We start from the raw sequence: 23,974 nt of genomic DNA, 5'->3' as shown, positions 1-23,974 counted from the left end.
TCTGCTTACTCTGAGCATCAGGGAGGGGTCATTGAAAAATCCTAACCACTGGTCTCAAACTTTGGGAAGCTAGGACACCTGTCCGACAAGAAACTTCAGTCAGTCTCTCCATGAATATTATCTGCTACATTTAATCTGAATGATACTCGGAGGTTAAACGGGCTTTCCACTGAGCGGCTACGCATGCATCAGTGTTTGCCTGTGGCAATGTGTTTTACCAGGTTGCGAGTGGCATATGAGAAGTCCTGAATGGGTCTGTTGAGGAGCGCCACCCAGGGGTCAGGGCGTAAAGTAGTTCCAAAGATACCATTAATTAAATTAAAAGATGCTAGACCAGGGGTGGCCAGCCTTCTTTTTTTTTCCAGGCGTGCCAATAAATGGGCACAAATGTTTGGGCGGGCCACCGTCCTACTGCCCCCCTACATCCGGTTGAAACAAATAACAAAAATATACAAATGTTACAAACATTTTTTTTTTTATTGAGAAGAAAAGAAAAAAAACTTGAAATCCTCGTATGGAAAAAAGAGACAAATCTGAATTTAAAATGTCTCTGTGATTTCTCAACTTGTATTATAGTTTCCAGTTTCTAAATATTGGGATTGATTTTCGAGGTTAACAGAAGCAGACATCGCTCACATAAGTCTGTCAAAACAGATCTGTCCTTGTTTTCAGCAATGAACTTTGTTAAAAACATCTGATCACAAAACAAATATGTGGAACAACTTGTAATTTTTAATTATTTAAATTGATTTGTGTTCATTTTCAAAATGTATGTTCATTCCTTTTTTTTTTTTTACTCCTTCATTGGGCTGGGCATTCTAAATGCCGACGCTGGCCACCCCTATGCTAGATTTTGTGTGTGTGCTACATATGTGCATTCACACTTACTACATTTGGTGAAAGCACTCCTGGAGATAGAGTAAAACAATAAAGAACGTAGCTGTAGAATAGGTGCTCGCTGGGCGATCCGTGTTCACCTCTCCGGATCAAAACAATACCAACATATTAAATGTCCACAGCACTCAAATTAGAAAAATGTATTTAACACATCATGAGATACAAACAAGAAAAGTAAATCAATGTTTCGAGCCAAAAACAGTCTTTTTTTTTTTTTTTTTACTAAACGTTGCTCACCCTTTCTTGTTTGTATCTTATGATGAGTTAAATTAGAAAAAAATATACAGAGAAATGTATTTGAGTGCCGTGGACATTTTTGTATTTGTGTGTGTTATATTTATATCTCTATATCCTAGAAAGATATATCTGTATTGTGGAAAGATCTATCTATATCTGGGGCTATTTACAACACAAAATAAATTCATTGTGTGAAACAATTATTTCTTTCTACACCTGTTTGTTTTGTCCAAGGACTGATTTTGAGCTGATCTTTGCCTGTACATGTGACATTGTGCTTCAGTACGGATCAGTGCTGTTGTCTCATGTCTCTGATAATATACAGCCCTGAAGCACCAGGAAGTGGTGTCTAGGTTTTGAAAAATGTTGCAGTACATTTGCCGACGCTTAGCCATTACTGCAAGCTCATCCAGGCTGTATCATAATCACAGGTATGTTGGGAAACAAAGGCAAGGTAGGCTTAAAATGAAGTTACATAATGTGCTTGTCAAGAATTGTTCTGTGTAAAACTACAGTGATTTAGATCTCCTTCGGTAAGCTGCTGATACACCGTGCAGTCCGTAGAGGTAGACACATTTGTGATATCTAGGTCACATTAACTCCTTTAATATTGGCGGTACTTGGAATGACTGACACAAACTGGGTATGTTGTATGCATCTATAGCACGAAAGGAGGTTAAAGGGAAATGATTAGAACAACACTGAATGTGCACCATTCCCATTCTTTTCTTGTGTGATGTCCCTACTGTTTTGATCCACAAAAGCGTTTTTTTTACTGTGAAAGTTAATTGCTAGTTGCAGCATGAGTAATATTTGCGGGTACAAAAAGCTAATACTGTAGTGCTTCTATCCAGAGACCTTTTTTGTTTGGTAATGTTTAACTGTGTTTATGGCTCGTTGCGTTGGATTGTGCTTCCAAATGTGGCAGTACACAGTCTGGTATTAATAATAGAAGATGTTGATATGTGCTTTTTTTTTTATATATATATATATATATATATATATATATATATTTTGCTTCCAGTGTAAAGCATACTGCCCACCTTTTAAAATAGTATTTAGTAGCTATCCGTTAAGGCAGGGTGCTCGGCTCCAGTCCTCGGTTTCCACCCCCCCCCCCCCCATCCGCCTCGAACAGGTCAGGTTTTAAGGATATCCCAGCTTCAGCACAGGTGGCTCAATCAGAGGCTGAAACCGGGACTGATTGAGCCACCTGTGCTGAAGCAGGGATATCCTGAAGACCTGACCTATTGGGAGATCTTGAGGACTGGAATTGCGCACCCCAGAGTTAAGGTAACACTTATTATTGGAATACCTATTCACTTAAAATGGAAATGCTTGGGAAACCTGCTGTGGGTTCAGTGTGCACTTTGTCACGCACATGACAATATGCAGGAAAAGGCACATTTCTATAATAAGGAGCAGATAGGTTGGTTTATGTGAAGTGTTATAACTGTACATCCAATAGGGAACTCCTGGAGACTCGGTTTTAGAAAAAAATACACATGAAAGCATACCTATTACAATTTAATTATTGATTAATTTATTGTATGAAAGTGAAAGATGATCAAGCTGTGTATGTCATTGTATACAAAATGGATAGCAACGGTACAAAATGAGATCATTACCTCTAGCCATATTATGTTCACAGCAGTTAATAATACCGTACCAAGGTTTACCATGCGTCTCCTACACCTCTTTCATAATAATGTATCTCTGATGTGATAATGGGTGGTGTTTATTTAGCAGAATTCACTTTAAGACCAATGTTTAATTTTTCAAACACAAACAATGTAGCATTTTTTTTACATTTGGGGTAACTGAACATTGCAAGTCAGTGGAGGTTTATGACGTTGCTAAGCCCATGGCTTTCAATTTGAAATTCAAACGGTTAACACCGAGATTATCTTGATAAATATAGATGTAGCAGGCTTCCTTGTTCCCTTTCGGTGGGGTATGTTGTGCTATTCTGCACCAACATTATGGAAACTTGTGTGTTGTAATGGGATATTTTGTGGGGAAGTATTGTCACCTGCTACATATATTTTAATATTTACAAATCCCAAAAATCTAACCATATTTTTTGATATGCACTTAAATAATTGACAATTACAATCTGAACCTGTATGGATGCATCTATGGGAAAAAAAAGAAAGGGAAAAAAAGTAAGATCAGTCATTTATATTCTGGATCAAAAAATTTAAAAATGATCATTGCAACTAATGCTTTTAGTACAGTTTGGTCATCTTCCTTAGGCAGTAATAACATTGGTTTTAATCATTTTCTTTCCATCATTTAAGGTCCCCATCCCTGTGCTATATATAATGTTTGACATATTTCTGTACTTAGTGTATGATGCATCCCATTCCTACTATACATTTACCATATTTTCCAGTCCTGTTCCTCACATATAGGTTCCTTTTATCTCCATTGGATTGCTATTACAATTAGACTGCAGGGAAGCATTTTAGTTCTGTTGGGGGATATAGTTTGTGTGTGCATGTATTTTTGAGTATTGAGACAATTTTTATTAGTTACTCTAGCAAGGTGTGTGTGTGTGTGTGTGTGTGTGTGTGTGTGTGTGTGTGTGTGTGTGTGTGTGTGTGTGTGTGTGTGTGTGTGTGTGTGTGTGTGTGTGTGTGTGTGTGTGTGTGTGTGTGTGTGTGTGTGTGTGTACACACACACTGAGTTAAGTTATGGTGAGTAAAAAAAGTGACAAAAACCCTCCAAAGCAAATGTAAATACAACTGTATGCTCATCTGCATGTCTTAGGCAGGTCGCCAACCCCGCCTTTCACCATTATCACACAGCACTTCCACTGCAGCAAGGGATTCTGGGAAATGATCCCTTGCTGCAGTGGAAGTGCTGTGTACTGGGTGATAATGGTGAAAGGCGGGGTTGCAGACCTACCTAAGACATGCAGATGAGCATACAGTTGTATTTACATTTGCATATTTGCTTTGCTGTGGAGGGTTTTTGTCACTTTTTTTACTCACCATAACTTAACTCAGTATGGTAAACCCCATCCTTTAGCTTCTTTGCTTAGCCAGTTAATCAACCCCACACTGATGAGACCCATTAAGGTCGAAACAGCTGTCTGTGGGTGGTTTTCTGGGTATGCACCTTAACACTGGCTGTGCTCAAAGCTGTGACCATGCAGCAAGCTTAAGCCTATAGGGAACCATGTTAAAAATGGTTTTTGAAGCAAAAAGTGGCACTGTGTGCTCATTTGCATGTCATTTCCCAGAATCCCTTGCTGCAGTGGAAGTGCTGTGTGCTGGGTAATAATGGTGAAAGGCGGGGTTGCAGACCTGCCTAAGACATGCAGATGAGCATACAGTTGTATTTACATTATATATATATATATATATATATATATATATATATATATATATATATATAAATAAAGTAAACACAAATCAGTGCTAGAAATGGCACTTAGGTGAATTAATAAGTGATAATAATATAGTGTAAAGAATTTCGGGCACTGGTCAGGAGAAAATATGCCATAGGATGCAGCTCTAAAAAGATATGACAATCCTAAAGATTTGAGAAAAAGAATAAAGTGCAATCCTGTGTAGCTGTTACAAATAAAGGAAAATTTTAATAAAGGCAATAAAGGTTGGTTACTGGATGTACAAATGACACAAATACAGAAAAAGCATAATAATAAAACAATATATATGGATAAAATAATAGAGGAAACAATAGTTGTCCAGCAGATCTAATGTGATGAAATAGCACTTTTAAATGAATGAAGCACTTATTTGCCCGATACAGATGTGGCTGAAGTATCACGTGATACTTGCGTTGCGGATTTGCAGGCGCAGCTGACGGAGGGATGCAGATACCCCTCGGGGTTCATCGCGTTTACACTCATCTGGTGAGACCGTTCCCTTACCCCCCTCTGCCTTCCCCTTGGATCCTATTTACAGATAACATCCAACAGCCTACCACGGCTATTTCTACCTTCACATTTAATATATATCAGTCACTCCACTCCCCACTTGTTGCTTCAGCCACATCTGTATCGGGCAAATAAGTGCTTCATTCATTTAAAGTGCTACTTCCTCACATTAGATCTGCTTGACATTTTTTGGACACAGTTTGGACAATTATTTTTTCCTCTATTTTTTTATCCATATATATTGTTTCATTGTTATGCTTTTTCTGTATTTGTGTCATTTGTACATCCAGTAACCAACCTTTATTACATTTTCCCCTTATTTTTAACAGCTACACATGATTGCGCTTTATTCTTTTTCATATATATATATATATATATATATATATATATATATATATATATATGATCTATCAAGGAGAACATTATCAACAATGAAAAACTTGTGGCATTTTGCACAAATTACATTTTCAGTCTGACATTTTCAGATTTTAGTGCTGCTGACTTTTTTTTTTTCGTTTTCACACCTATTTTATATAAAATATGTTAAACAGTGACACGCGTGTACTAAAGTGGTGTAAGTGTTTCTAATTTGCTTTAGGGAGTCTCTTTGGATGAGGCCACAATAAACTCAGCCCTCGTGATATCTGTTAGAATGGGATGTCTCTCTTTACCGATTCTGAAAAGTCCCCTTTCTGTACCAGCAGTGCCCACGTCTTGTTACCTTTGACTTCAGTATACTGATCATGTAATGTTTATTGATAACTATTGTGCATGAAGCTGTTGATCATAGTATGGAATACATGAAGATGATGAACTGCTGTAAAATTCTGCAGAGCCAATGATTATTAAACATATTTTGAATTCTGTTTTGTGTAACAGTGCTAAATACTTGATAATTACAGCAATGGCTGTATGTGTGTTTTTTCTTTTTCTTTTCTAAAGTAGTTCACATAGTGGTTCTCTTTATCCATTTCTTCAAATTATAGTAGAAATGTATTTTGCTCATAATGGATTATTGATTGGCCCGAGAACAGCAGAAGCCCTCAGGCCTTGTCATCAATGGTACTTACTCTCCCAATAGTGAATGCATCGCTTCATACAGCCATTTGGGACCCCAGCTTGCAGAATATAAGCCTTTAATTGTTTGTCTTGTGTTGGGCAGTTTTAAAGCGATGAACTCTGCTTTGTTGTGGGTTACCACTTTATCAATAATAATAATACTGTACCTGCTTTGATCAAGCATTAGAATATATATCCACTGTCAAGTACAGTAGATAACCATTGTTTTTTCTTCAGGTTTTAGATTGTTATACATGTTATCCAATAAAACAAGTGATGACCTCTAATTGTACAAATTACTTGCTGAAAGGCGCAGAGTAAATGATCCTTTTTAGGCAATGATATGACTTATGTGTGGGCATTTTGTTCAGCTTCATTATGTTGGAGTTGATGGCTACAATGCCTATACGCAGGTGTGGACAAAAATATAAAATAGGAGCCAGGCAGAACTTTTAGGCGTTAGATTTTGGTTGGGGAGAGGGACTTCTGGCTATTCCTGTTGGCAACTCGGTCACTGTGTGTTATTGTGTATCTGTGACACACTGACAAGTCTCTCTTTCTCCCCCTCCCCCCTCTTTCTCTTCCCCCCCCCCTCTTCCCCCCCCCTCTTCCCCCCTCCTCTTTCCCCCCCTCTATCTCCCCCCCTCTATCCCCCCCCCCTCCCCCCCTCCTCTCTTCCCCCCCCCTCCCCCCCTCCTCTCTTCCCCCCCCCCCCCCCCTCCTCTCTTCCCCCCCCCTCCCCCCCTCCTCTCTTCCCCCCCCTCCCCCCTCCTCTCTTCCCCCCCCTCCCCCCTCCTCTCTTCCCCCCCCTCTCTTCCCTCCCCCCCTCCTCTTCCCCCCCCCACTCCTCATCCCCCCCCCTTTCCCCCCCCCTTTCCCTCCCCTTTCCCCCCCCTTCCCCCCCCTCTTTCCCCCCTTTCCCCCCCCCCTCTTCCCCCCCCTCTTTCCCCCCCCCTCTTTCCCCCCCCCCTCTTTCCCCCCCCCCTCTTTCCCCCCCTCTCTTTCCCCCCCTCTCTTTCTCCCCCTCTCTCTCTCCCACTGTGCATTGAAAGCAGGGGCGGGCAGAGAACAGGAGGGCTCCAAACTGCCCCTCCTCTCCCCTCCCAGGCCTCGCGCAGCCTCTGCCTCCTGTTTTCCAAGAACTCCACCCCCTCGCCCCACTCTCCTCACGGAGCTGCACAGTGGTGGCTTGACATGTCAATCACTGCTGGTCCCAGGGAGCAAAGGAGGGGCGCTGGTGCCGGTTGTAGTGGTGATTGACAAGTCTGTCATCACTGTGCTGTTTGGGGGGGGGGGGGGGTGAGTTTTTAGACGGGTCGTCCAGGATTTTTCCATTTAGCAATTATGTCTCCTGCAATTAGATTGTTGTTGTTTTGTTGGTCATATTTATTTTGAGATGTATGCTGCTGCTGTTGTATCCACTGTTAGAGCAGCAGTCCACACTGATTTATTTTTATTTTTCTACCTTTTCCAACACTGTTTATACATTTTCAAATATGAAGCTCTGTTCAGGAGATATACATTTGAAATATTAAGTGTCCAACGAAGTTAAAATTAACGTCTTCCCCCAGAGCCCAGTGCATTTTCAATGTTACCATGGTAACCTCTGAAGCTATGATTTTTAATACTACAAATAAACAGAACAGGCTGTTCAGGGGGCAAGATACTAGTATTATTGTATGAGTTAAACTCATATAGGCTTCTAAGGGGAAATTTGTGCTTACCTTCTTGCTTGTCCCTCACACAGTGATCACTTGATCCCCTTTTTAATTTTTTTTTATTTATTAAAAACGGCTGCCTTTCCTATCCACTAGGAGTTCTCATTTGCATGTTATTACCCAGAATCCCTGGCTGCAGTGGAAGCATTGCATGCTGAGTCGTTATGGGGAAAGACAGGTTTATAGACTTGGCTGAGACAATGTGCTCATAAGCGGTCTTTGTATTTGCTCTTTTCTCTTTTAGGGAGTTTATCTTGTTGAAAGTATATCACAATGAAGTACTACAGTAAGTGCAGCTACTTTTTAAAATATCTTTGACAACAAACGAAGCTTTGAGCAAGAGAGAACGTTTCAGCTCTGTGGGTTAGGCACCCAGGTTTGTAACCTCTGCTCTTGGTCTATATAGGCAGTGGATTAGCTAGTGAGATATTTGAGCTGCTGGTTAGCTCCACGGCTGTCTGCTGTTCAGTGTCATTGACATGTTGACTGCATTTCATCACCTGTCTCTAATTATCTGTAGTTAGCCGCACCCAACTCTGCTTTATAGGTTGCTAATGTAATACAGTGCATTTCTGTTTAGCTACTCTAGTGTCCTGTTGCTTCAGTTCACATTCTGTTTGCCATGTTTGATCCGCTTTCCTGTAAATAGTGTTCTTATATAGCGCTGACAGTTTATGCAGCATTGTACATATAATTATGCAGGTACAAGTAATCCTGCCCGATAGAGTTTACAATCTAATTTTGGTGCCTGAGGCACTGGGAGATTGAGTGACCTTGTCCAAGGTCGAATGGAGAGATGGTATGAGTTTGTACCGTGTTCACCTCATTTAGCCTGGCTAATACATACTCATGCCTTGGCAGTTGGGATACTCTATCTATTCTTTGTCCTAATTCTCCCAAGTCCCATCCTAAGAGTGTGAAACGGCTACAGGTATTTCACTGTATTACTTACAAAGTCCTTTTTTACTTGCATTCTTATCATGTGCGTTTTGCTGAATGATGCCATTCCCTGTGGTGTCTGATTTTGCTGGACACCATTTATAAAAATGACCTGTTTTTTTTTTTGTTTTTTTTTAAAGAAGTGAAAAATGTAATATTATTATTTGAGAATTATGGCAGATTTGGACATGCTGTGCATAAATGTTTTTCACCAACACTGTAGTTTTGAGTTTCAGTCTCTAGATGTAATACTGCAGAAAACAATACCTGACAGGAAGAACCACAAAGGAAAGCGAGAAGTTTCAAAGGAACGGCCTCATAAATTACCCAAAAATCATTTTTTTTTTTTTTCTCTTTTCTTGAGCCCTGAAAATAATTGTCACACCATAGTACAGGTTTATGAAAGATGGTGAGATCTTCTGCGTTTCCTACTAAACTTCCATGAAAGGATTTGCAAATAATTACCAGGATGTGTATAGTTGCCTGGTTCTCTGTGCAGTTGGAGCAGCTGGAGAAAGTATTTGACAGTTACAAAAAAAAAAATGTTCCAAAACAATTTAGCTCGCTTTAATGTGATATAATTCCTAATGTATTCCGCTTGGAAAAAAATATACTGTAGCCACTCCAATTTTTTCCGATTGTCCCAAACACTTTTTTGAATAGTGCTCAAAGTTGCAGTCACAGGAAAGAGGAAAGGGAAGGATCCTTGCACAAGATAATAAAATAAGTTCTTTTTATAACAAAAACGACATGTTCCCCAGTTTTTAAAATATCTCCAGCCTAATTGTGTGTGTGTGTGTGTGTGTGTGTGTGTGTGTGTGTGTGTGTGTGTGTGTGTGTGTGTGTGTGTGTGTGTGTGTGTGTGTGTGTGTGTGTGTGTGTGTGTGTGAACATGCTTGTATATAGCTAAAGATGTATGGGACTATAGTGGGTGTTTTTTATTTTTTTTAAATCACTGGTATTTAATTAGAACAAAGCCGGCAGCATTCCTTTGTGTTGGTCTCCTTTCATATGGATCAAATAATTTTGGTAACTTAAAATTAGTGTATGAGTGAACTGTTGAGTTCACATTGTTTGAAATAGAAAACTGATTCCAAGTAGGAAGTGCTCTGCCAATTTATTTAAAAAGAAAGGCTACTGACTGACCTTTACATGTCAGCTCCCTGGCACAGCTATTTTTCTTCTCTTTCTTCCTTCCTTTCTTTCTTTGTCTTTTTCTTTCTTCCTTACTTTTTAGAGAGGAAATGGGTGAACAAAAAACAAGCTGCTTTTAAACATATTTCATAATTATTTCAAATTGTAAGGTTAATGTTGCATCCATTTTACACAACGTTAATTGTTTTTTTTTTAGGGATTTGTGAGGGCATCATATTTTAACATCCAATAGTTGACAATACCTTAACCATAATGGTCTCTTATGTAATTATGACACAAGTAGCATTAATTTGTAATTGGGCCGCTGTTATTAGGTATATTGTTAAATAAAATTTGTCTGGACAATTGAGAGTTTTGGAAAACCGCAATCTTTTTTATTTATTTTTTTCCTTGCAGTTTTATTGACATGAGAACAATGTACATATTTTTCTGTTTTTCAAATTTTAAAAAACGACAGTAGTTTTCAAATATAGTACGTAGGCTGGCTGAAGATTTTCAAAGCTTCTATATAGTGCCAATTATTTTGAAAATGGGAAAATTAAAATAAGATATCGGTGTGCAAGCAAACTTTTACTTGGGAGTCAAATTATACAACTAAGAGAAATGTACTGCCGGGAAATATGTTGTGGTCGGTTTTACTTGATTACAAATGGGATTTGAAGATCATTACAATGTTTGAAGCTTTTGTTTCTTGGGTCAACTGCAAAATGAATAGCAACTGAGTTTTTCTGCTGCAGTATATGTACAAAACATATTAACGTTTGTGTTTTTATTTTGTTTTTTTTAAGGTACCCATTGCTAGTGCCGTGTGGTGTAGATTTGTGAAGAAGGTCACTTTAGGAGTTATGCTGAATAATAACATATCACTGAAAGCACAACTCTCTCACCAACCACTGCTGGATTGAGTATAGTCATTTCCCACTGTACCCACCTGATGTCACGCTGGTGATGGAACGCAGGAAACAATTTGATATGGAGTTACGTGAATCCTCTGCGAAGCCTAGTAAAAATGATCCAGAAGAAGAAAAAGCATTGTGCTTCAGTTGCATCATCTGTGGTAAAAGCTTCCCTTTCCAGAGCTCCCTTTCACAGCACATGCGAAAGCACACTGGTGAAAAGCCATACAAATGTCCTTACTGTGACCACAGGGCTGCCCAGAAAGGCAACTTGAAGATACACTTGCGAACCCACAGAACTGGCACAATTAGTCAGGTACATGACGTGGAGATGGGAGATTCACATGTTGGAGAAATAGGTGCTTCTGAAGGTATGGGTGGGTGCGCAAGTCCTACTAAAAGCACATCTGCTTGCAACAAGATACTCAATGGCACCATACAAATTGAAGATTCGGAAGTGGCAGAAGTGGAAGATGACCAGCCTGGCAGCTACCAGTGCCCATTCTGCAAAAACAAGTATGACAAAAAGAAAGATCTCGACCAACACCTTCAACAAGTGCACAAGCCATACAAATGCAGGTTTTGCAGCTACATGACTTTAAGAGAGGAGACACTGCTGAACCACATTGAAAAAGACCATATCACAACAGCAATTCCATTGAATAGAGAAGCTTACACCGAGAATGGCAAGAATGAACTTAGCGCAGGGGAGTACCCTTGTGAAGTCTGTGGTCAAGCCTTTAGTCAAGCATGGTTTCTCAAAGCCCACATGAAAAAGCATCGGGGATCATTTGATCATGGCTGCCACATTTGTGGCAGAAGATTTAAAGAGCCCTGGTTTCTAAAGAACCACATGAAATCTCATGGCCCAAAAACTGGGAGCAAAAACAAGCCGAAATCTGATTTGGAGCCAGTAGCCACTATCAATGATGTTGTTCAGGAAGAGACCATAATGACTGGTTTATGCCTCTATGAAGTTTGCACGAAATGCGGTAATCTGTTTACAAACATGGAAAGCCTAAATGCACACAACCTAGTGCACTGCAAAATGGAAGAAGACACTTCTGAAGAGAAGGCAGCACAAACAAGTGAAGATATTCTCAATGGAAGCTTGGATTCTCCTGTGACCAAGCAGTTTTTCCTCGATTACTTAAAATTAGGGCCTTTAGTGGATGCAAATGAAACATCAAATGCACAACAAGGAAAAAGAGTACGCGAGCTTGATCCAGTCAATAGCTATCAAGCTTGGCAGCTGGCTACCAAAGGAAAAGTTGTAGAGCCAACAGAGTACACTAAATATGTAGGCTGGGATGAAACCTTGGCGGATGCAGATGTAACATATGACAAGGATAAAGGGGAATACATCCTTGTCAGTCAGGAGAAGCGAAAACGGGAGCCCGACAGTCACAGTACCAGTAACACAAAGAAACGCAACAGTACAAGTGTTAGCCGCACAGAGAAAAGCAGTAGCACGCAGCTTGGAGAAATCTACGTAGATGGACCAAATGACTTGGAATTCAGACCACCTTCACGCCAGAGCAGAAGGTCATCTCAGAACAAATCCACAGAGTGCTTTGAGTGTGGAAAGATTTTCCGTACATACCATCAGATGGTGCTTCATTCCAGGGTGCATAGAAAGGAACGCCGGAGCCTGAGTGAGAGTGGGTCAGTTTCTCACCATGACAGATATGGGTCCACTAGTGAGGGGGACTCTGCTAGCAGGCCTAGTACTCCAGACTCTGCCTCAGCCCCTGAATATTCTGTGGCCTCCGGTATGGGAGATGATGGTGCTGATGACAGTTTTGAAGAAGCCCCTCCCCCATCTCCAGGTAAGGATTTAAGCACATTTTATTAAACACTTCTGTTCAGCAGAGTTTAAAATAAAGCCATTTGTGTAATATTTTATGAGCAGAAAAATAATTTGGACTTTCACGTGTGGCTGCTTAAAAAACACTGCTATAAAATTAAATACATATTAGTTTAACATTTCAGGGCCTAGACACTTTGACCCTGATTTTCACTAAGCTCCATTAGCCTATTTCATGATGTTACCCAAGTTAACACCTGTGAATAATAACGCAGTATATACTAAAGCAAATAACGTGACATTAACGAGGATTCCTGTATAAAGCATTACATTCTTTATAATGGCTGTTATTGTTATTGTTAATGTTATGTTATGCAAGTGGAATTATTATATTATTATATAAGATATTCATCCCATATTTACTAAGCTCTTATAAGGTTAACGACAGGAAGAAACGTATCGTTATTTTAGTCATACCTAACTACGGCATTTCTCCCATCCAGACACTGAAATAGGGCTTTTGCTGGAGAGAGGGAGGGGGAAGAGAGAGATGCCAAATATATGCAAAACTATTTAAATTTGCATATTTTGCAGGTCTCTTTATGTGGAGTATATGTAATCTATTTGGAGATCTACAAATCTCTCACGTTATGTGAAGTTAACGTAGCGCTTTCCTGAATTAACGTGCCAACTCTATGCTAATGAGATCAGTTAAAGACGGTATTTTTTGGTCCTTATTTTAATACATTTGAGTGAATCTAGGACTTTGTCTCTCCTTCTGTTACACTACTGAGGGGAGGTCATATACAGCCCAGACAGCCTCGGCATAAAAGAAGAAATATACTACCCAGTATTCTGGTTCTGTTACAGTCCCTTATACAGTATTTTGTCATCTTGGTAGCATTTGTGTCAGTGTGACGCTATTTCCTATGTATTGTCAAAATGCACATGTTTCACTGTGTTGAGAAAGAACACCGTGTGCAGCCAAAATAGGCTGTTATTTTTTTCACATAAAATCCTAAAACAATTAATTTAAAGTAAGAAACGCACAGTTTTTTTTGTCTTTAGCTCTGGAGCATGTCTACTTCAATCTTCCCTCATCCCCCTGCCCCCCCCCCCCAAAGGGGGGCATAACTTTATAGTCCTAATTGCGAACCTTCATTAATTTTCTATGTGTAGCAAAATAAACCTCTTTATATTCTTCTACAGTACTGAATGTTTTAAAATAAAAAGGGTCAAGGTCTCAGGATACACGTAATCTAGCTCGTCTTACAAATGTTGAACGGTGCCAGATGTTCTCCAAATAAATGTAAATGTTATGCCTACAAAAACAAGATATCTCGAGACGGAAAACGAACACATCTGTTTTCTTCCCATTCAATGCATTTTTTTGTCTGTGGACTTTAATGTGTAAACAAAAAGAAAATAACAATTCAGTTGTAAGCAGAAGATTGAGAATATGTCAAATGCAATTAGAGACTTCAAGGTTAAAAATGACCTCTTTATAAACTTAGCGATATAGGTTATTTAAGAATAGAATGTACCTGCTAGATGAGTTAACATGTAATCTTCATTAAAAAGTACACCTTAGTTGAGGATTAAAGGTCCCCTTGACCTAATATTTTTATGCCTGGTGGCAAGAATCTTGAATTTTAGACTGTGGTCCAAATCAAGATATAAGTGGATAAGGCAAATAAAATATTGGATCCAAAGTTTACATTATGCACTGAAGCCACATCATACGTGCAGTGAACAGCTTTAGTAGCCGTGTAAATGTGGGTGATAACTGGATTATTTTTAAGTAGAAAGACTTTCGAAGGGTCCACACACGCCTTTTGCGCCTCTGCAGTTTGGGCAAGAGATTTCAGGACTGCAAATGGACAACTGTAAAGTCCTGAAAGTTGTTGTACAAACTAAATATAAGCCGTGTTCATCAAAGGGTGGTACTTTATACAAAATGATGATTTCCGATTGTGAAAGTCTAGCTAATGCTTATCGTGATGCAGAGCTTGCAAGAATCTCTTCACTTCACATTTGAGGGGTAATTCAATATTGTCCAAAGTCAGTGATTTCATGATGCAATGTAATAAACCTGAAGTTCTAGCCACATTTCAGGTTTTATTTTAGAAACGCAGAATAATTGCCACACGCTATAAATTATTGCTTTATTTTTATTCTAGAGAGCAGGTCATGTGAAGATTAGTATAAATCAAACGTTTTTGGACACCTACTTTTATTTAAAGCAGCGACCCCTTAGAAGCCTTTGCGTTTAACTGATCTAATGTTGGCATGTCCTGCTTTTTAACAACAAAGTGTTAAAAAATTGTGATTTTCTTAATTTCTAGCAACTGAAGTTACCACGGTAAGCATTAAACTGCACTGGGCTCTGGGGAGAGCTCCATTTTTACCTCCCGGGCACTTAATGTTTCAAATGCTCATCTCCTGAACAAAGCATGAGATTTTAAAAATAAAACCGGTGTTGAAAAAGGCAATGTCTTGTGTTAAAAATAACTTCCACATAAGTGCTTTTAACCCATTTGTGTTTAGTTGTGTTTGAAGCAAAACACAACTGCAGTGCTTCCCTGCATGATTAATATAAAAACACTTTTCAGAGTGATTCTTAATCCACCTGTGGATTAATCAGATCAGGAATCTCTTGTCTATGAGGTGCCAAATTTAGTCTTGATTCCCCTGAGGCATTAGTCAGTAGGTAGCAACCCCATTAGTCTATATTAAGACAGAACTTGAGAAATCGTATGCTGTGCAATAACCGCGTACATAATGCATTTTACATTACACAACTGCATAGCGTACTTAACCATTTCAACACGAACAGTAGTAAAGATGCATGGAAAAAAGCAGCTACACCGTATCGTGCATCTAAACGTAGTATAAAGGGCATTGCAACTGTTGGCTGCCTTAGCAGGAATATTACATGTATTCTATTGTTATGAAGACCTGATTCCATGGAGCACTGATCTGCAGGGACTGCATCTGTATGTTTTCTTTAGAACATAGTAAGTGTCTCAGATCAGACGTGTTTGTTTTGCTGTCAGACTGGGAAGACTTGTTTTGACTTTCTGAATGTTATATACTTTTGGAAAGATGACCATCTCCAATCTGCCAATTTGTAGTGAACGGAATTGGCTAACGCTTGCTTGTGTTCAGAGCTAATTTGAGATATAAAGACAATAATCGTAATAAAATGGGACAGATAATAATGATCTTGAGTAGCGCTGACTGGGTGCGCAGCGTTGGTCATAGAAAGGTCATACAACCATTTTACCCTCTTGCATTCAGATTAACTACTTTTGTGGCAATTCATGTAATGGAACGAAAGCAATTTTAAAAACCTGTTCCAGAGTGATACACAGATGTATTCTAAGGATCTGTTCTATGAAAATGAATGTAAGGTGGATGTAGCATTTTAAATATCAAATATAGCATTTAAAAACGACACCTTTGTGTGTGTGTCTAAATAAATAAAGTGTCAGGATTGAACCTTTCATTTTGCATAGTTTAAAAGTATGGAACAAGAAATGATCTTTTTGTAGTATTAAGAGTTAAGCTTTTTAAATAGAGGTGACAACTGAAAATGCTGCTTGAACGGTTCATGCACATTTCTGTGAAAACCTATATAATGGTATAGTATTGGCCACACAAATTCCCATGAAACCCTCAATTTAACTGTATCTAATGTGTGTGGTTATTCAAAACTTTTATCAAAGAAAGTTGTTATAAACAAATGGACAGATAATCATCCCAAATGCCAAACTCAATATTGGCAGGTTTAATTTTGGGCAGAATGACCACCAGAGGAAGACTTTGCTACCGTCTCTTGTCTCCCGACAGAGGTAGATTTTAGTGGTTTCTTTGTAAACAATTTAGTTAACGAATTATAAGAAAAAAACTTATAAGCTGCTATTTTTAGACAGGAGATTTAATGTGGAAAAGACGATCTCATACTGTGGGAATTGATTGATAGCAAAAATTGGTTTGCACCTTATTATCTGTAATGTAATAAGGCTGAACCAAAACACCCCTAAATGTACACAATGAATTTTCAACAATAGGATTATAAATGTTCCTGTAGGCAGTAGCTGTGTTGCAAAGAAGAGTTTATTTAAAGTAATGTATTTTTTGACTTTTGAGAGGACAGTTCAGAGCAAAATAAAGTTTTGGTAAAGATGTTTACCGAGGCTTAATTTGGTGCATAACTATACTTATTAATACTTACAGATGTGTGATTTTCAAGGTTAAAATGCATAATTTTTTTCTTTTAGCAAATTATGAGCAAAATGCGCAAATAATTTTTGGAAAAAGTAATTTGGATTTGTACAAATTTTCCCGTTTAATTGTTTGATGGGGAAGATATGTGGTGTTCGTGTTTTTTGCGACGGTTATCTGCAATTTTTTTAGGCAGGTGTAAATGTCCACATTTCTACGCAAACGTGTGTGAATGTTTTGCACACACCTATTAATATTCTGAGTGCTTGAGAGTCCTGTAACTATTACTGCAAAGCTACCTCTGGCATATCTTTACTGTCACAGTTTGAGAAAATTAGTGATTGAAGAATAGACAGAGCAATAAGTCTTACTACACCTCTGAGTAAAAGAATACTCTATATTTACATAAGGCAAAAGTGGTGTAATTATGGGCACAAAAAATATACCATATGTATCCGAGAGAAAAATCCCACTGAAAACCATGTTTTGTTTTCTTGAGAAAACAGGAGAATGGTGGAGCACTACAACAAATGTCCATTTTGTTTTCTTGGCAATGTTTTTGCCCCAGAATTGTACAACTTTTGTCATGATCCGTATATTCCATAGTCTAATGCTAATTTCTGTTTAGCAAGTGCCATAGTTCCCTTTGTTACCCATCCCCTTATCTTTATCGACTTCCTGATATGGACAGGAGGGGAAAGGGTATATAAACTATTTACAAACTCTTCCCAATTCAGAGGCCCCTTTCGAAATAGTGAAAAGAAACATGAAACTGGCCAAATATTTGCGATTAGCATGGTAAGATTTGTTTAAGTAATCCTGTTAGATTCTTTATAAAATGCAGTTTTCTGGTCGGTTAAGTGGCATTGCACCTTTAAAAGCATTGTTTATTTGCTGAAAGCAAAGACTGCGTGGACTTTGTTCCCTTTTGGTGCTTACCTCACACAGTGTGTCCTAAAGTGCCCCATGGGCTGATAAACATGAGATGTGGAAACCTCTGGAAGACAGCTAGCAATAAAATTGTAGTAGCCCTGACACAAAATCTATCAGCTGGATAGGCACATTTATCTTGGCCTCTCTCATATCGAGTGCAATTGAGACCAATGGATATGAATCTTAAGCAGGACAGAAAGTTTCCTAATCTAGTTTTAACCTTGATATTGATATTAACCCATTACAATAATCGGTATTTAAAAGAAAGAGGCTGTATGGAGCTATAGTGTTCAAAATATTATTGGGAGTGTGGTAGGAAGTCCAGAAAGAGTGAGGATTCAGAAGTGGCTGCTAATTCTGTAAGTGAAGGAGATAATTGCCATATGTGTTGTACTGCCTAGAGACATTTGAAACTCCACGATCCTGGAAATGAGGAAGACTCTTGCATGTCTGCTCATCTTGACCTACAAGTCACTCGGAATGCATCCTGTTGATACTTGGTCTGAAGCATGTTAGGACCGTGATAGTTACTGCAGGATACTGTGTATACGTTAATGGAGCCCTTTTATCAGAAGCTGTACCAGTTCAGAAAAAAGGCATTTGAGAGGTAGCTTTACATATATGCTAACGCAACTCCGCTATTTAAAGCCACAATCCTGGCTGCGTGTTGTTTTTTTTAAAATAGTTTTTTGTTAACGGGATCGGATCCAGAGCGGTTCAACAGAGTTGAAGCACTAAAAAAAAATGTTTATATCGATCTATCTTCAGGCTTTGGTTCCCAATCTAATTACAGCTTTTGGTTCTGGTCTTATCATTGTGAGAAACAAAATGGCTGTGAAGCCATCGACCAGTAGGAAGTCGCAAAGTATGATGTTGAAGCTGTCCAGGGGGTCCCCAAAGCTGAAAATGTGATTCAGTTCCTGGGGAACCCTCAGTTCCATATCTATTGAAAAAAATCTATACATTTTTGCACTGAATGCTGCTTTTAGTGCATTTTCTGATGCTTATTTGCAATAGTCATATAAGCCTGCATATACAGTATGTAGCATGCTTTTTATGGAGTCCTTATAGGCCAACATGTATCATATTCACAGGCTAGGTATTATTTTGTTTTTTTTTTAAATGTCCCCAAAAATCCTATTTCCAGTTTCCTAGAACTGCAGGAGTTTGTTTTATCTCCTCATATTCACTGCCTCCCTAGTGCAGCAGCCTGACCTGTTTGATTAGTGATTGTCTAATGATATCCTGAATGCAACAGTGTGGCATGGATACTAAACTAATGAACAAGTGGTAATAATGGGATCTAGATCGTAAAAGGGTTTTCCTTATTCTATGATTCCATAACCATTATTTGATCGCTTTCATAGACTATAGAGAAATGTAACACAAAGCAGTACAATGTGTAACCTCTATTCAAAGCTAATTGCAACTTGAACAGTGCACTAGTCTTGTCTCCTGCAGTTTACAGGCTGGCATGGTTTCATCAGTGTTGATTCCACTTACTTATAATTAACACACAACCATAATTTGGGCAAAAAATACACAGAATTTATTGAACATTTGTTAACAGTATCGTAAAATTAACTGACATTAGCTGGGACAATGTTTTATATAACAAGAAACGGTCAAAATCCCACCAATCGCATAGATCCCTGTACAATTCCCAAGACACACCAACATGTGACATCTTCACTGACACTTCACTACTAGCCCAGTCATGTGCCCCTACACCTAGGCTAGGCTATAACACCTAGACCACGTGACCTCATCTTGTGCTTTATGTATATATGTGACTAAAGGATCAGTACAATTACAGATGCCCAGGGTATATTTCTGGGGGAGGGGAGGAATGAAAATGTGTATTGTATAAACATATTGTAGTATGTTTGTAATAAGTGCGTTAAAGTTGAATGACATTAGGAACAGTCACATATCAAAGCACAGCTGGAAACTCTTCATTAAGCCAGGATTTCTCAAGATGGATTCCTAAATGGATCTATAAAGACACAAATACAGAGAGGAAGGTCATTGTGTCTTGGGAGCTTTCTATGTGACCGTGTGCAGATTCTGCCAGCTTGCCTCAGTCAGTTTCATTAAAGATTATATTATATAATATTATATATTATAAAAAAAAAATAATCAGAGTTATATCTGAGACGTGAATGTACTCGCAAGTGATATTTTTATTTAATGCATTAAAAGAAGATCGGTGCTTCGCTAAACTTCTCTAGTGTTCGTGCCCACTTAATATGTACACCTACTTTATATGTGTAATATGCAATGTGCTTTAGATTTCAAGATTACTTTAAACAATTTAGGGGGAGACTCTCTGACAGACACATCTCCCCCTGCCACAGTGTATATTGAGAGCAGGGGCGGGCCTTGTGTGCAGCGTCTCGCTTTCACCCCTAGTCCTAGCGCGGCCCTGCCTGCTGCTCTCCAATTCCTCTGCACTCCACATTGAGCGGTGATTTAACCTGTCAGTCACCACCATGACCGGTCACCGCGCGCCTGATTAGGCTTTCATGTTGCGTTGGTGAAGCAGAATCGGGTGGTCTGTGCCACAAAACACAGGCACCAGCAGGAAAAGTTTAGGCGCCCGGGGTTTTTTGTTTATTTGTTTGTTTCCACCCCCAAATCACCCACCACCCACCCAATGTACATGCTCTATATCTTTTTATATGGGATTTTCATTTCAAACATACTATTAAAACACAACGACTGAATATTACAGCATTCTTCTCGCACAGCAAATGTTAATGTGGTTATGATGCATTTGCATTGAATGGATAAGAGGTTTTGCTTCCAGTACACCAACAGGAAAAGTAGCAATGTGGAAACTTCCTGTTGCAGCTGACCCGGAATCTATTTAATTTGAGCTTCCCAGCACATGTATGTCGATACCCACTATGTACTGTACAGCATTGCACTATTGGGAGTTAGCAGTTGGGATTACTTTATAGTTCATCTTCATGTTGCAATGCGTTTGTGGTGACAACCTGTGGCACGAGTGCAAAAAAGAAAGACCATTTAAGTTGCATTGATATATAATTTAATTGCTCTTTAATGCCGCAGTGGCTCTGTAATTGTTTTCACCTAGTCGCTCTTTTTGAAACTGACGTTGCTAAAATGAAAACAGAGTTTTATAATATGGAGAGGAAGTGGCTGAGTCAAGAAAAGCTTTTTTCAAGTCTGTATTCAGAGAAATGAGAACAGGAATCAAATTTCAGGCGCGGTGAACATGAGCTCCGTGCGCATGCGCTGTGGAGTTTATGGTGACGCAGGACGCTTTGCTGTACCGGCATTGTCACGTGAGCGGATAAGGGCCAATAGCAGGACTTTGGCACGGCTGATGCTATTTTGAGCTAATTACCTGTATTTTCATGCGTTTTGTCTGATTTTAATTGGTGGGTGTGTTTTGAGGCCCTAGGGTGGTGGGTACTTTAGTCACTTGCTGTCACTTGTTTGCTGCACCCCCCCCCCCCCTGAGGAAGATGCCCTGTGTGGATCGAAACGTTGGTTCTATGTGCTAATATCTTAATATAATTAATTGATGATTATGATTGTTTTTGAATACCTGCTGAGTGCTGTCGCCTCTTTGCCACCTTTACTGTTGGTAACGTATGATATATAGATATAGGGATGGATAGATATAGAGATATTATTTAATTGCTCTTTAATGCTGCAGTGGCTCTGTAATTCTTTTCACCTAGTCGCCCTTTTTAATGTTGCTAAAATCAAAGCCGAGTTTTATAATATGGAGAGGAAGTGGCTGAGTCAAGAACAGCTTTTGATATATATTTTTTTCCTAGTCTGTATTCAGACAAATGTGAACAGGAATCAAATTTCATTTTTTTTTTTTTTTTTTAAATCCTGTTCTTGCTTCAACAGGCTCATAAAATAATTAAATGTGCACCAAGGTGACTTTCTTAGGAGGGCCTCTGAATGGTGATGTGTATTCTTTACCCTTATCCCAGTCGGTCCTTATCAGAGACCCAATAAAGTTAATGGAAGCTGTGGGTGAGGGACAAAATGGAGCACCCTTTCCAAAATGGAAATCAAAGCCTTCCCAAATCTAACATGAAATAATACATTACAAGTACTGATAGATGTCAGATTTGGATAAAAAGGCATCTGTTACCCAGGTGAAATGCTTTAAATATGACAATGGAATTGGTTCACTTTGGTGCTAGGAGGGATTGCCCCTTTAAGGTAAGAGCACAATGAAGCAGATTACATTGAAAGATAAGAGAACAGTGTCTCGTGGGCTCCTTTTGTCTTCTATTTACAGCATGAAAATTCACCTCTTTTTCATACAGATTTGCTGTATGTTTTTAAAAGCAGGGATGGAAGTGGTGTATTTAGTTTAAATTAATCCTGATAATTAGATGGCGTAACAGTAGATGGAAGAGGCATTTGATGTACTGTTTTATGAGAAGCGGTATGGAGTTGTCTGCTTTTATAGTTGAAGGTGACGTACAGCTTATTCTCTTTTGTTTTCAGATTTACTTTTCCTTTATTGTCCCAAGCGCACAATTTCATTGTAAAATTCACATTTTGGCACAATGTATGTCTCTGCGTCTCCCCTGCTGAAATCCCTCTCCTGGCTTCCTATCAAATCCTGTACCACCCACTCAATTCTCACTTATAAAACTTTACACTCTTCTGCTCCTCCTTACATTTCAGCCCTAATTTCTCCCATTGCACCATCCCGACTCTTGCGTTCTGCTCAAGGATGTCTTCTCTCTACCCCCTTTGTATCTAAAGCCCTCTCCCGCCTTAAACCTTTCTCAGTGACTGCCCCACACCTCTGGAATGCCCTTTCCCCTCAATACCAAACTAGCACCCACTCTATCCACCTTTAAGACCCACCTTAAAACACACCCGATTAAGGAAGCATATGAGTAGCTCCATGGCTGCTAATTAACACCTCATACATTAACCATGGCCCCTTGCAGATGCACTTACCAGAACGCCCTCCTGTCTCTGTACGTTCTTCCTGCCAACAAATTAGATTGTAAGCTCTTCAGAGCAGGGACTCCTTTTGATAGATGTTACTTTTATGTCTGAAGCACTTCTCCCCTCCATGTGTTATTTATATTATTTGTTATTTATATAATGGTCACGTATATTACTGCTGTGAAGAGGCATGGGAGGAGCAGGGTTCCTTGAAGCTGCAGCATGTGAAAGTCCAGGAGCTTACAGACCTGCCCCCACTCCTCTCTCTCCTGACTTCCACACAGCAGCAGAAATGTGGCCATAAGGGGTGAGGGGGGAGTGTGGCTGGAAGCTCCGTGACTGTCACATTCTGTAGCTTCACACCAGCACCTCTACGACACCAACAGCCAGTGGATAATACTAAATAATGGTAAGTGTCGAATTATCATCCATATTTTATTTCCGCAGTATTACTATGCTACCGGTATATTGCCCAACCCTATGGGGAGATTCACTAATATCCAATCCGGGCTAAGTCACCCAATCCCGCGTTATCTACTATTCAAGCCAATAGCAAATGGAGCTGTATCAGATGTGTTGACTTGCGGCACACCATAGTGAATCTCTCCTGTGTGTTTTAAGGTGGTACCTCTCTACTTTCTTTTTTTTCTCCCCCAACTCTTGCACCCCTTGCTGATTATTTTTTTCTCCTTAAGTTTACGTGCCAACCCTTCACACTTACACGCACAACACTCGCCCTCCTATTTCACAGCACGCTTACCCCCTTCTTACACACACTTCATACCCAACGCACTTTCCTCACTCTTCCCTCCCTCCCCACTCCCCTTGTCGCAAATCACACTTCTTATTTAGCACACTTATCACCTTTCTCTATCACACACTCATTCACGGTGGAAAGCAGAGTGAGTAGAGCTGCATCATAGCCTCGCAATCTGCAAACCGCACACAATGCGTCAGCTGAGCAGCCAGCAGTGTTTCCCCGGGGGGCTGGGGCGCCCTTGGAAGAGAGTCACGGTGTAACAACTGTTTTTATATAACTTTATTTATTCTATGTCTTGGGCGAGCTGAATAGGAACACTTTTAACACCCAATTCTTTCCAGAAACAAAAGTTATTAATTTCTCCATTTAATAGACAGCGTTGGGAAACATGCATGATTTCTAGTAATACTGTATAAGACACGTCCAGGCAACCTCTCCCCCACTTTCCCCCTCCCCCCCTCCCCCGCAGGAAAAACCCAT

General features: G+C 39.4%; 1 protein-coding gene and 1 long non-coding RNA gene across 7 annotated transcripts in view; one reads left to right on the top strand and one right to left on the bottom strand.

The window, feature by feature from the left end:
* The window catches only part of ZNF516 (zinc finger protein 516), a 99,018-nt gene that overhangs the window by 45,027 nt on the left and 30,017 nt on the right, over positions 1-23,974 (top strand). For all 5 annotated transcript variants that reach the window (XM_075585495.1, XM_075585497.1, XM_075585498.1 and 2 more), the window contains one exon: positions 10,701-12,637. In XM_075585495.1, the coding sequence (XP_075441610.1) occupies positions 10,861-12,637 (1,777 nt within the window). In that variant the 5' untranslated portion in view covers positions 10,701-10,860. The remainder of the gene's footprint in view (positions 1-10,700; positions 12,638-23,974) is intronic.
* Positions 1-23,974, bottom strand: part of LOC142486952 (uncharacterized) — a 56,667-nt gene that overhangs the window by 27,905 nt on the left and 4,788 nt on the right. Inside the window, exon 3 of one of the 2 annotated variants that reach the window (XR_012799092.1) lies at positions 19,263-19,771. The exons of the other annotated variant lie outside the window; for it this stretch is intronic. This is a non-coding gene — a long non-coding RNA (uncharacterized LOC142486952). Of the gene's footprint in view, positions 1-19,262; positions 19,772-23,974 lie in introns of those variants that run through there. 2 annotated transcript variants of the gene reach the window in all.

This window comes from Ascaphus truei, chromosome 2 (assembly GCF_040206685.1).
Source record: "Ascaphus truei isolate aAscTru1 chromosome 2, aAscTru1.hap1, whole genome shotgun sequence".
NCBI lineage: Eukaryota > Metazoa > Chordata > Amphibia > Anura > Ascaphidae > Ascaphus > Ascaphus truei.
The sequence above is the reverse complement of the archived record's forward strand: the minus strand, read 5'-3'. Positions and strand labels throughout refer to the sequence as shown.